The following is a 13,453-nucleotide window of genomic DNA, read 5'->3' on the forward strand; positions in this document are numbered from 1 at the left end:
TTGTTCCAACAGACGTGCACTGTTCTGTGTCCTCCGTGGTGTATACAGATGTTTCTTTAATGTTATGTCTATTCTCAATGAGCCCCGTTCACAAACATGCTCTTATTTTGAAACTGATTACGGAAGTCAATTTATTTGGTGAAACTTAATCCCGGTGTGGCCGCGCGCTTTCTCCTCCCTGTTGCTATGGAAACAGGGCCGGTCCAGGTGGAGCCACTGACTGGCATGCAGTCACGTGGGGAGGGTCTATGGATGAGGAGCGGAGGAGAAAAACGGATTTCACATTATTACCGGGAGTTTGTGGAGACGCTGCTGCTCCGTCGTGATCTGTGCTCGGTGAACGATAAAAACAAACGGACACTTTGTCTCACCTGGACCGCGGGGCGAGAGGGGGGGACACACACGGTCCTTCAGTGATGGGGACGAGTCCGTAGGGGAACAGAGATGATGTTTGTGGACGCTCCGTGGAGGAACATTTGTCTTCACGCTGACGGTTCGCGGTGTTTTGTCTGCTGCGGTGTTTTGCGTTAAACTGACTGATTTTTATTTTTTATTTTTTTCACGGGCATCCTGTAGCATGGACCGGAGGCGCTGACGCCAAAACACTTGTGAGAATCAGTCAGTCAGTCGGAGGAAGGAGGAACACCCATGAAAAATGATGCATCATGGATTCTGATCATCTAAACTTTGAGAGTGACAGCACCGGGAAGCAGCAGAGACGAGGAGGTGAAGAGGAGCCCCCCTCTCCTCCCGTGGATGTTTGACTCCTCTGTTCGTGGACGATACACGCACCTGAAGGACCTGGGGGACGGGACGACGGTGTGTGTTGTGATGCTTCTTCTCCATTTCTTTTCTGCTGTCAGTTTTGGTTTCTCCAGCAAGATCTGTGCTCTCCCGTCATGGCTCGCTTTGAAGACGAACTGTCCAGCCGCTATGGAGGCACCTGTCCCGCGGGCCCTGCCAGAGGGGCCAGCCGGCAGCCGGGGCCTCCAGGGGTACAGAGGATGTACAAGCAGACGATGGCCCAGAGAGCCAGGACCATGGCCATTTACAACCCCATCCCCGTCAAACAGAGCTGCCTCACCGTTAACCGCTCCTTGTTCATCTTCAGTGAGGATAATATCATACGGAAATATGCCAAAAAGATCACCGAATGGCCATATCCTTCCAGCCCAGTGTTAGACTCACACATGCCATATCACCACACCGAACTTCACCTGAAAATATGTCCATTTAAGATCCCTTGCTTACTGCCAGAAGATACATGTGATATGATATGATGCACTAACAGCCTTTAATGTGGCACACACACAACATGCAAAGTAGATTTTATATCAGCATAATAGAAAACTTCCATCCACAGTTGGTTCTCTGGTTGTTTCCACAGCCGTAGAGGGAAGGGCGGCAGCTTGTGCCACAATTAGGAGCCCATCAGTCGATTTTCTGTAGAATTGAATGTATTGCTAGGTCATATTTCACCAAATCTCTTATCCCCCCTTTTTCTTCAATGAATGTTGGCTACAAGCAAGGGAGCCTTAAAGAGCCATATTTCTAAGGGAGCTCTGCGTCACTGGAGCTTTGATCTATCAGTGATTACTAAAGGGTAGAGCCTTTAGGAGTGCATGACATGTTGCATGGTTTGTTGACTGTTTCACTAAAATTTATATGTTTGTTTCATGGCAGGTCTTCTTTTACAGGTGGTTCTTGTCAAGGTATTTTATTTTCTGGGATTCTTTTCTGATCAAATTTGAATCCAAGAAGATTAGTGTCTGTCTGTATAGGCAGAGGGACTGTCCTGATGCTTGATTCATGAATTGGGGGGGGGGGGGGGATCAAGACATAAAACGCCTCTAGACAAGGCTTAAAGTTGATTTGTGGGCTCTGTGATGACACCGTGATGTAGGTTTTTACTGTAGTCGACCGTCGTCTCGCTCCTTATTGAAGGCTGTCTGCAGACGGTGCTGTCCAGGGTGCTGAACTCCCAGCAAACAGCAGGCCCGGCCTCGACAGGCTGGCCTCAGCATCAAGGCGGTGGCAGTCTGCATGGGTGTGACACCAAACAAACAAGCTGCAGCGGTAGTAACACGCAGCAGGATGCAGCTTTGAAATGAGCTGCTGGTGCATTCTTTAATTGATTTAGTTTGCACTGAGCGATCACGTGAGCGCGGATGCCACCTGTTGTGTTCTGTGAAATTGACCGAGCGACAAAATCATTTCTCACTGGTGCAAATGTGGATATTTTCTGAGGGCGAAAACGATGCTGAAACACCTCGGATGTTAATGAGTTTTATAGGTGTTGCAATTAATTTGCATTAAGTTGGGTAACGGCCTCCATTACATAAGTCACCGGTTGGTTTCCCTTCAGTGCTGAGCAAACATTTCTCATGCTTTGATGTTGCAGTGCATCACTGAGCGCTTGATCCTGATGCAGAACAATCATGCAGCTGATCTGTTGTGGCCCAGGAGCAGCTGGTGGCCCAGTGGCTGGAGTCCATTGGCCAGCTCCCTCTCTTGGGGGGGTGCCCTCCTCCTAGCAGAGCTGGAACAGTCCTGAGGGGATGTTGGAGTGCTAATGACATAACAGGAGAGGGGTGCACTGCACAGAGGGAGGATACTCAGTAATCTGCACAAAGCTGTCTGTAATTTCTTACTCACGGCTGCAGAAATGTCGACTGCGGGCGAACAGTGATTATTGTACTTTATCTGATGGAGAGAGATTGTTTCTTTATATCATTAAGGACTGTATGGGATTATAAAGACTGATGAGGATGGATGTTCTAATGGGAAACACTATAGAGTTGCATTATGGGAAATGTATGATCCAATATAGCTGCTTCAAAAATTTATTTCCTGTAAGAACGACACACCATCAAACACTAAGCACCAATTCAGGCTCAGAAAATGTGTCCTCCCTTGTGTTTTTAAGAGTGTAGATTTTTATATTTAATGTTGCTGTCTGTGTTTGCATGTGTGAATGAAGAATTCCTTAACACTCTCACTCCATTTGAGTACATGATCCTGGCCACCATTATAGCAAACTGCATCGTGCTGGCCTTGGAGCAACACCTACCGGCCTTAGACAAAACACCGATGTCAGAGCGTTTGGTAAGTAGCTACTGTACAGCTCTTCATGTGTCAGACAATAGAAAACCACGGTACTGCTTTCTGCTGTGATTTCTGCTGCCACAGATTTCGCAGAGACATATTAAATATTTTAGGTGTCAGAGACGTGAAATAATTCTAGTTTGTGAAGCAGCCCAAAGAAACATGGTGGTCTAGTTATTTCCAGCTGCAGACTCTGACTGCTGCAATCATGTAATAGACCTACTCTCTTCTCTTATTCCAGTCCACGTATTTGTTGATCTGAACATTTCAGAGCCATACACATAAAAAACACACAAATAAGATTCCTCATCCACAGAGATGGAGCAGAACCCTGCAGAGCTGTCTCTGATCTCCCCCCCTGTGTATCATTACCTCAGGTTACCCCTGCTGCTTCCTCCCCCCCTTACCCAACTCTCTTAAATCATTCCATTAAAAAATGCAAGTGCTGTGAACCCTTCTGTCCAATCAAAGAGCCGTTGGGGCAGGGGCAGAAGCAGGGCTCTTTTAAGTATAAATGTCCCTCCCCAAGGCAAGGAGGCTTCCAGCTGCCCGCTGCCCGCATTGATCCGCTTCCTGAGAGGGGCTGACGCCTTGTCTGACAGACACACCACAGAGTTCATCAGGATCAGATGTGTCACTACATTATAAAATCCTATATACCGCTTTTTTGTTGTTACTCAGCTATTATCTAGCTTCAGTAAACATTCTGGAGACAAATTACTATTTCTTGACTCTTGTCAGGCAGCTGTGGCTCTGCGTGTGCTAGAGCTGAAACTAACAAGAACTGTCATTACCAATTAATCCAACAATTATTTTCCCCATTAGTCAATTAATTTTTTAAGATGGTAAATGTCAAAAAATGAGGGTAACAAAAGCCAGTCGGTTCACATCTAAAATATATTCAGATTAATATTATATATGAGAAAGAAAAGCAGCCAGTCCTCTCATTTTAAGGAAGCAAGTCAGCAAAATGATGGTGCAAAAAGAATTATTTGGATTTTTAAAAGGTTATGTGAACTGATCTTTATTTGAGGACAGTGTCATCAGTGGTAGCTGTTTCTCAGTCCTTCAGGTTCTTAAAGCATCTAATACAGTACTGTAGAAGACCCTGAAGCTGTTGAGTAAAATCATACGGAGCCTTCATTTTACTAGCGGTTGATGACATTGACACTGACCGGCCAATATCTGATTTTATTGACAAGGCCAGATGGAAGTCTGTAATGTCATTAATCCTCCTCACTCTACTTTGCTTTTTCATAACAGGACGACACAGAGCCCTACTTTATTGGAATATTTTGTTTTGAGGCTGGCATCAAGATCATCGCCCTGGGCTTTGCCTTTCACAAAGGCTCCTACCTGCGTAATGGCTGGAATGTAATGGACTTTGTAGTGGTCCTAACAGGGTGAGTAGCACTGGCCTAATGGCTTGTACAGTTGCTAACTGACAGAGCTGATGGGCGGCAGCCATTAATGAGGGGAGGGGAGAGCTCTTCTGCGTCTGTGTGTGTCTGTGTGTGTGTGTGTGTGTGTTGCTTTTCTAATGATCAGTAGAGCCGAGCCATTCCAGATGGCAGAGTGTTTTCTTCCTGTCTGTATAAACAGAGTCTTGATAAGGTGTTATTGTCCAGCAGCAGAGGAAAATGATTGTACGTACAGCGCAGAAATTAATGCGACACAGGCTTTCAGGGAAATCTTGTTTGTGGTGTCACACATTTTGAAATGATAAAAAACATACAATTATTTGCCTTTTCAGTTACAGTCACTGTGAGTTTTCTGTAGTGATGGTCAGAACTTGTAACTTGTTTCCATATGTTGACGACTACCACGTGACACGACATGAAGGAAAAATACATGAGCTCACAGTGGACGAACATTTCTCTATCACTTCAAGCTACATACAGAAGGCCAAAGTCATCTGTTAATATGTTCAGCTATTTCAACTGTTTATCCATGACTTTTTAATAAGTATTAAACATTATTGTCCTTTAATCTTAGATATTTATCACAACTATTTATTGATTATTATAAGCTAGCAGTTTCAACTTTTCTACTCGGCCTTACACATACAGTTAATTGCAACTTCTCATACCTTAACTTCTTCTAACTTCTTATCTTCTTCTAACCATATAACGTTTAGTTGAGAAACTATAATTTATAATTTAATTTACTTCCTTGCAATACAAATATAAGGCACATATCAATGAAATGTTCATCATGTAGACTCTTGGGTCAATGCCTTTATGTAGTATTCGCTCCATAATATGTGCAATTACAAAGCGTTCTGAAAATGAATATTTTAAATAAACAACATACTATATAGTGTATTCATGGGATTGAAATTATAATATGAAATCGTGTGTTCAAGGTGTTGTGGCCTTGCTTTGGATCCAGTCACGAATGGCACCATTCATTCCTGCTGAGTTCAGAGTCCCGAAGCTCCAAATCTTTTTAAGCAGGAAGAAAGGCCCAGAGCCATCGCCACTTTGAAGTGTTGACTGGAGTTGTTTTTGTCCACTCTTACAGCGACAGCTGCTGTAGAGATGGAACCAACAACTGATTTTATTACTAGTTTCTGGATGAATCCAGAATAAGTTGCTTGGTCTATAAATTGGTAAATATAATAAGAAGTTACCATAGCCCAAAGTAATATTTTTAAATTCCTTATTTCTCTGTCCAACAGTCAAAATGAGAAAAGGAAATCCTCATTTTTTAATAACTCTAGCAAATATTTAACACAGACTAAGCAAATGTTTTACTTTGAACCTTGAAGCTATTACTATTCTTGATTAATACGTTGTTTAATTAGTTTATTAACTGAATAATTTCAGCACTATATATAAAGGCTCTAAAGTGTTAACTTATGATTGATGTGGATTAATAATGTGGAATAAGATTATTGACTTTGATCCTCTCAGCAGTTGATTGTACTCTCTATATCGTACATGTTCTACACAATGTTGCCAGTTATTGGTATGCATTGGTGTGTATTGTAGAAATGTCCAGCAGCCTTGAAATGTTGTTTAGCAGTTGTAAGTTGTGAGCTCTTTTATCATTCTATCATCTCAGATTGTCTGTGGAGTAAACAGAGAGGATCACTTGGTATTGGAGAAACACCAAGGGAGTACAAAGCTAGTATGGGAATAGTGCTGTAGGCGCGGGGGATGGAGAGCAGAGGAGAATGGAGTGTTGGGGGTTGGTGGGGAAGAGCGGGGGTAGTGACAGAGGATGCGGTTACGCTGCAGAAAGTCCCTCGGCGCTCGGTGGTTCTACCAGGGGACCGGCCCAGCCTCTCTCACATAATGATACAAAGATTTATTTGGCCCACCTATTGGGGCTTGTGTCAGGAACCTCATTGCAATAAACAGAGCCTCCACCAATTCCCAAACCCTTCGACGCTCCTGCCGCTCCCACTGGAAGTGGAGTCACACAGCCTTTTTTCCTGTTGTCTGAAAAGAACGGGAAGCAGTCGGTGGAAAATATAATAAGTGTCATCCACCAGAATGAGTCTGGTTTTGCTGGAATGACGCAGATATCTGTTTGTGTGTGCGTGTTTCATGCATTCATTAGGGAACATACCAGCCTTCTGTGTTTCGTCCCCTTTTCTAAAAACCATTAGTGCTATGTATGTCCCAAACCATAGTGATTTAGATATTGTTTTTATTTCTAATAAATTTTCATTTATTTTACTAGAGTGAAGATAAACTTGTAGATTTGCAGCTTGTTCGAGGTAAACCCTAACAATAAAATGTATATATAAATAAAGCTTTAGTTTGTTATGCAGATTTTTTTAATCAACCTTTAAATACAAATGTATACTTTTAATAACACTAATCCTAGTTAAAATAGTGATATATAACTTATTTATTGTCAACAACCATTAAAGACCAAACCAACAATTACTGTCCAAAAACTATTAGAAACACATCAATGGCTGCACTGTGACAAGGACGGGAGACAACATGATGACATTGAGAGTCAACATTGAGATTGGAGCTAAGAAAACCTGAGTCGACTGTGCAACATGTAGGAATCAGTGTCAGTAATTCAGGTCATGTGTGGATGTGCGACGGTGTATGTAGTAAAGAAAACAAACACAAAAAAACACATGCTGTCACCATGCTGCCGTGGGAGGTGGAATCTCCCCTGAGATAGAGAGAGAGAGAGAGAGAGAGAGAGTCTGCAGAATGAGGGAGGTATTTTTTTATTTATAAGGCAGAGCTCACCGGGTCCAGGTGTAGATCTTGCAGCTGATGACAGCATTTGCAAAACACAAGTAGAAAAGCAGCAGCAGGGACACCTAGTGCCCAGGTGGAGAGGTCACATCTGGGTGACGAAAAATAGTAACCAAAAAAACAAAAACTTCCATCCATTCACACTGTGAAATTCTCCCCATTCGCAATACACTGGCTATCTGTACTTTAGGCAGCCAGAGTCAGGGACGAGTGAGGATTATAAATTGTACACCTCCAGACATTACCGTGAATCATTATGGTCATTCAGGAGTGCAGCTGACAGCAACGAAAGGTCCGCTACCTGCCTATTACAAGTACTACAACAAAGTTAAAACGAAGAGACCACACAGAACAGCCCAAAGGTTGTCAGTGCTTGCCATAACATCAATTGAGTTAACCTGAATCTGCCATAGGGAGTTGCTGTATTTCTGCTGTATTTAAGATCTAAATACAGAGTAGGCTTTTGTTTGACCTAATCTGATCAGGTTATCATTTTACGAAATGTGAAAATGTCTAACAGGAGTTATTTGATTTCATTCTTGTAGGCTGCTTAATCAAGTACTTCACTTCATGTATTCCACTGTGAGATAGGCAGTACAGGTGAGACGGAAGTATAGAATGAGAGGTGAGAGGAGGAAACAAGAGTGCGAGGGGGAGAGCAAAACCAACCGCAGGACGCTGGCTGTTTGGGTGGGTCTCCTCAGACTAAATATCTTCTGGCAGTACTAAATAAAACTCATGCGCCTCGGACCGCTGCTGGAAAAAATCCAAGGTGATACAATGATCCATCCATTTTCTGCCACAAAACCCGCCTCAGGATTGGTAGGATCGAAGGTAACCCAGCAACATTTCCAGCTCTTCCTGGGGGATCCCGAGGTGTTCCTAAGCCAAATGAGATATAGAATCTCTCCAGTGTATTGTGGGTCTATCTTGGGGTCTCCCAGGTGACAAGGTCATAAGCCTTCTCCAAGTATACAAAACACATGTAGACTGGATGGGCATCTCCAACAACCATGAAGGAGTAAAGAGCTGGTCCACTGTTTTAAAACATGGATGTAATTCGCATTGTGTTCAGCAGTTAGTGGGAGCCTCCTTTTCAACATCATGGCATAAGACCTTCTGGCTTCCCACTATCTGTCTGCTCCTGAGACTGCTAGACCAACCGACCTCCTTCTTTAGCTTGACTGCCTCCTGCTTTTCTGATATAACCACAGGGTCGACCATCAAAATAGGGCCTACAGTGTTCTGGTACAAGTACACTTATGAATCAACTATTTCTTGAACGTGGTGTTTGTTATGGCCAGTCCATAACTGACTCTGAAGTCCAATGACAAAGTACTACTCAGGTTTATCCCACCAGGTTTCTCTATCATTTCTCACATGAGAACTATAAGAGAACTATAGTTCCTAGGTGGAGGACTCCACCCAGAGACCAAAAGTCATGGATTTGTGTGCATTTCCCATCAGGTGCAACTAGTGTCTAAATCTTTTGGATTAGTGTAATGTACCCTCCTCCCAGCATTATCCACATGTTTGGTGCTCAGAGAGTGTCTTACCCTTCAGTGTAGTATATACTTTCTCGTGTAGTGTCATGGCTCAATTTCTATCACGTCCTGAAAACCATGTCGGCATATGCCTCATATAAATCTTGCTATCTTGTCGCTAATGGCCTTTCCATGAGCTTCTGGCGAGGATGTTGTGGAGAGTAGGCAGTTAGATGAGATTGTACAGCTGACATTGCTCCAATTGTTTCTGGTGCCTCTGCTGAGTCACTTCATTTGCAGCAAGCAGGTGAGTCCTCAGATTTGTTGTTGTCGTAGAGTAAGACAGCTGCTTTTTACAGACAGCCTTATCAGCCTTGCATGTTGAAGGATTTAAAATACTTCCACACACTACTTTTCAGATGCTTTGCTGTTGTAATCATCTGATTAGCCTTCCTGTGTTTGAATGAAAGTTTGTCTCTTGTATGTGCATGACACAGAAAACCAGTAGTACTACAATATGTGTGCTTGATTAAGTATGTATGAGTTGCTGTGGGCAGGTATATATAGTCATGGATACAGCATCTGATCTGAGCTGAGAGTGCTGAGTGTAGGTGAGGCTTTTTGACTGGTGGTAAGGGCCTGTATGCTGCCAGACTGTGTGTGTGTGTGTGTGTGTGTGTGTGTGTGTGTGTGTGTGTGTGTGTGTGTGTGTGTGTGTGAGTGTGTTGGATGGGAGTGGCCCAAGCAGATTCAATTGGAGCTTAGTAGGCTGACATGATAACCATAATTTTATGGCCTGGGTGGTGGATAGAGGCCCACAGTATGGTCGGGACATCTTATCAGTGCCAGGCTTCACTGACGGCTCCAGCCATGTTGTCAGGGTGGATACTGGATCGCTCATGGGAAGTGCATACATACAGTCAGGCGCCCTTAAACACACATGCCAGCAAATCACTTATCCACGATGATGTCCATTTCCTGCAGGATGTGAAACCCATAGCAATTAGGCATTAGCAATAACTCACTGATTATTCACTGTATTCAGCTCATTTGGACATGACTTCAAAATATCAGTCAGCTCAGTCAGCTGTTTGTAATATAAGTGTGTGAGCATTCACTGTTTGTTAAATGAAAAGATAACCACTGCAACAACGCAAAGACTGTTTAACTGTTATAATACCTATATACCTTACACTGTCGCTATTAGTGTTCTGTTTGCTCAGCCACCATTGGCTGTGGGTTCAAGTTAATGTAATGATGTTAATGTTAATGATTTCTCAGAAAAACAGGATAAAATACTACTTGTTTTTTTTACTTGTACTTACTGACTAGCCTACTGAGGTTGACCAGCTGAGATATCAGCCAATTATTCCTTTTTTTGGCCTTTTCAAGCTTTATTTCTAATAGAGACAGCTGAAGAGTGGCAGGAATGTGGGGAGAGAGAGACGGGGAATGACATGCAGCAAAGAGCCACAGGTCGTATTCAAACCCTGGGCTTCTACAGCAAGGACTGAGCCCTCGCACATGGGGCGGCTGTTCTACCAACTGAGCTAAACAACACTCCATTAGCCAATATTCCTGATGGTCCAAAATGTGACAGCAGGTTAAGAGAGGATAATGTACTTTCAATGAATCCATGGTCTGCTTTTGTTTGAGTTAAAACAATAACAATAAGGTTTATGCCAAAGCTGCATCAATTCATTTTTAGCCCCCTGGGAGGAAGAAGACCTCCATTCAGGCTGACAGACTCACAGGCCTGAGTGAAGTTTCTAATGTTAATATGTAAACATACCCGTGCCTATACACATTCATTCAGCATGCACTTGAGTTCATCTACACCATTTAAATAGAAGTCCCCCATCTCTGTTTTGGTGTCTAGCAACTTCTTAGAGAAATATGTGGTTGATTCACTGCAAGATGTTTGACTTTCATTACCAGCTAGTCTCTAACTGGGTCTGCTGTTTGGTGCTGGGCAGGATTTATGAGTTTTTTTTTTTTTTTTTTTTTTAATTGCTGAGGCTGCCAGCTGCTGCTGCTGGATATTCAACCTTACAATAAATGTACAGGCCACAAAGAAAAGATTGGGCTGATCTTAAAGGTAGCTAAACAGAATATTTCAGGATCTTGGAAACTATGAGAGTGAGATAAGAAAATCAATATCAATCCCAAATTCAAGTACAGAACTTGAGTCAGGAGGTGATTAGTCTAGCTTAGTATAAACACTGTCCAGAGTAGGAAACGGTTACTCCAAACACATGCCCCAGTTATTTCTTGATCCACAACAACCAGCTGCAGTGGCATTGAGTGTATTTCTTCAAATGTTTCTGATATAAAAAAAAAGTTGATTAATTGAGCCTTTAACTGGAGCTCACTATCTTTTAACAGCCACTTTCTTCTACCCATCAGTTGTGTTGGACCTTGATTCCATTGTGTTTAGATAATTTTGCCTTTTACCCAAGAAAACTGATGCCTTTGGCTACCTCAGTTGATCACATGACCCTCATTATGCATGTGTGGTGTTCCTTTGGGAGCCTTTGTTGTCCAGTGATTAAAAAGTCTTAAATTTCCTGGATTTTTTTTTACCCATTGTGAATGTTTGGTATTCCTTGCCTGATGTATTTCATATTCCATTTTGTTTAGTATACTCTAGAGTTTATTTCAGACTGCCTTGCTTCTGCTTCAGTCAGTGTTTCCAGGGGTTTCCCACAGTGCCTTTTAATAAATCCCAAAAGGAGGTGAACTCTGCTGGACATTCAGCTGTTATTTATACACAAGAGAGGAGAAAGTGACAGTCATGGCACAGTAACAGGAGCAGAGCGAGAGTTTCTATGGAGAAATAGAGCGAGTCATGCTCCTTGTTATTCTAATGTACTGAGGCTGGACAAACTAGTGTCTCTGTCCTTTTCTATGACAGGCCTCTGCAGATATGATTATGGAACAATATTTACTGAAGTTGTTTTACATAGTATCTGTAGTCATACTATTGAAGCAGGTGGATACAACAGGACATCATCTGTACAAAATGTACAGTATTGCAACAAACAGCAAGACCAGATATACCCAGATTCAACTAGAAGACCCAAATATGAAATGAACATGATTTTTTAAGAAAGCCTTTGAGCAGAGCTACAGCTGGTTCGGAGCCTTCCATCCACCTAGGGATCTTAACTTGCCTGTTGTTAGTGGGTGGAGTTGGGGTGCCAAGACAGGGGACGTAGAAAAAGGGTGGTTTATTAATGGGAAGAGATGTAAAAGAAGGTCTGAACTAATGCAGTGATTAGACGAATGAGAAGAAAATGGGACGTTTAGAAGAGGAGGCTGGTCCAGAGAGAAAGCTGTGAATGAACCTGGCATAGTCTCATTGCTGCAAGTGCAGTAAGCTTCCAATTGTTGTTTCCTCTTCAGCAAAGCCATCCTATGCCAGGAATAAATGGCACAGACACAATACAAAGACATATTACTGGTAACCAGACAAAGATAATAATTCTATTAGAAGTATAACTCAGCAAAGTGTTATTAATGAACTGCTACTGAATGAATTTACCTGCAATAGTTGTCAAATGAAATGAAGGGGCGAGCATCTTTACTAAGATATAACAGATGTAACATTTAAACTCAAAAACCCTACAAGACTACTAGAAACCGTTCTACGACAACGGAAGTAAAATTCTATGTTAACACTGGTCTACACAGCGGTAACTAGAGCTAAATAATTTATTGTGCTTATGTGAGGGGCAGTTCAGGGGCCGTCTCATTCTAATACCATTACCACTTTGAACATGCCATCAATTGATCCGGCTGCACATTGCATGCGTTTGCTCTCAGGACATGGGCCTGAGCCAACATTCATTTGCTGCTAATCAGATCATGTGGTGGGCTGCATGAACGGAGGAGCCTGGATTTACGTCCCGTAGGCCAGCCCCCGACCTCTACCATGTTCCAATAAGATGTAGGGAGTTGCTAATAAGAGCATATGTCTGCCTCCCCGTGCTCCCACCCAAATCAATAGTGTATTGAGCTGAGCGCAGAAGGAATAGATTCACTTCAGCATGCCTCTTTATAGCTGGCTGGATCAAAGCAGCTGCTGTTGGATCTCTGCAGTGGCTCGTTCTTACAGTACAGCCAACCCTCCCCACTGCCACAAACACCACACACACACACACACACACACACACACACACACACACATACAGCGTAGGATAACACTGCTCGGTTCAGATCATCAGTGATTTCACCGATAGTCTCACAACAGGAATATGGCATACCATCTTTTACAAGCAGTTTCACGCAAATTTAATTAATACTTCACAACTGGACTTGCCTCTCTAAACTCTTACTAAAATCGCTCCAATTAGGCCATTTCCTGCATCTGAGCAGCATTTGAAAAGCATAAGTCAGCATCTTTGCCTCAAAAGACCATCTTATTCATGCTGGTACAGATCAAGTGGACTTGCACAGAGGAGGTGGGCACTAGTGAATATTTTTTTGTTTGATTTAATCTGTTAATTTCATCATTTTATGACTTGCTATGAATCAGCCTACTGCAAAAAATATACATTGTAATATATGCCTGGTATTCCTGCAAGTGAAGCAGAGTCTCGACTTGGATAGACTGATCCCCAGAACAATCTT

The 13,453-nt window shown here is 42.7% G+C and overlaps 1 protein-coding gene across 3 annotated transcripts in view; it reads left to right on the top strand.

Moving 5' to 3' along the window:
* Positions 1 to 141: 141 nt before the first annotated feature.
* The window catches only part of cacna1ba (calcium channel, voltage-dependent, N type, alpha 1B subunit, a), a 121,183-nt gene continuing 107,871 nt past the window's right edge, over positions 142 to 13,453 (top strand). For 2 of the 3 annotated variants that reach the window (XM_027278178.1, XM_027278177.1), the window contains exons 1-3: positions 142 to 1,159; positions 3,000 to 3,105; positions 4,369 to 4,508. In XM_027278178.1, the coding sequence (XP_027133979.1) occupies positions 900 to 1,159; positions 3,000 to 3,105; positions 4,369 to 4,508 (506 nt within the window). In that variant the 5' untranslated portion in view covers positions 142 to 899. The remainder of the gene's footprint in view (positions 1,160 to 2,999; positions 3,106 to 4,368; positions 4,509 to 13,453) is intronic. The other variant, XM_027278179.1, reaches the window with a different exon arrangement.

This window comes from Larimichthys crocea, chromosome III (genome assembly GCF_000972845.2).
Source record: "Larimichthys crocea isolate SSNF chromosome III, L_crocea_2.0, whole genome shotgun sequence".
NCBI lineage: Eukaryota > Metazoa > Chordata > Actinopteri > Sciaenidae > Larimichthys > Larimichthys crocea.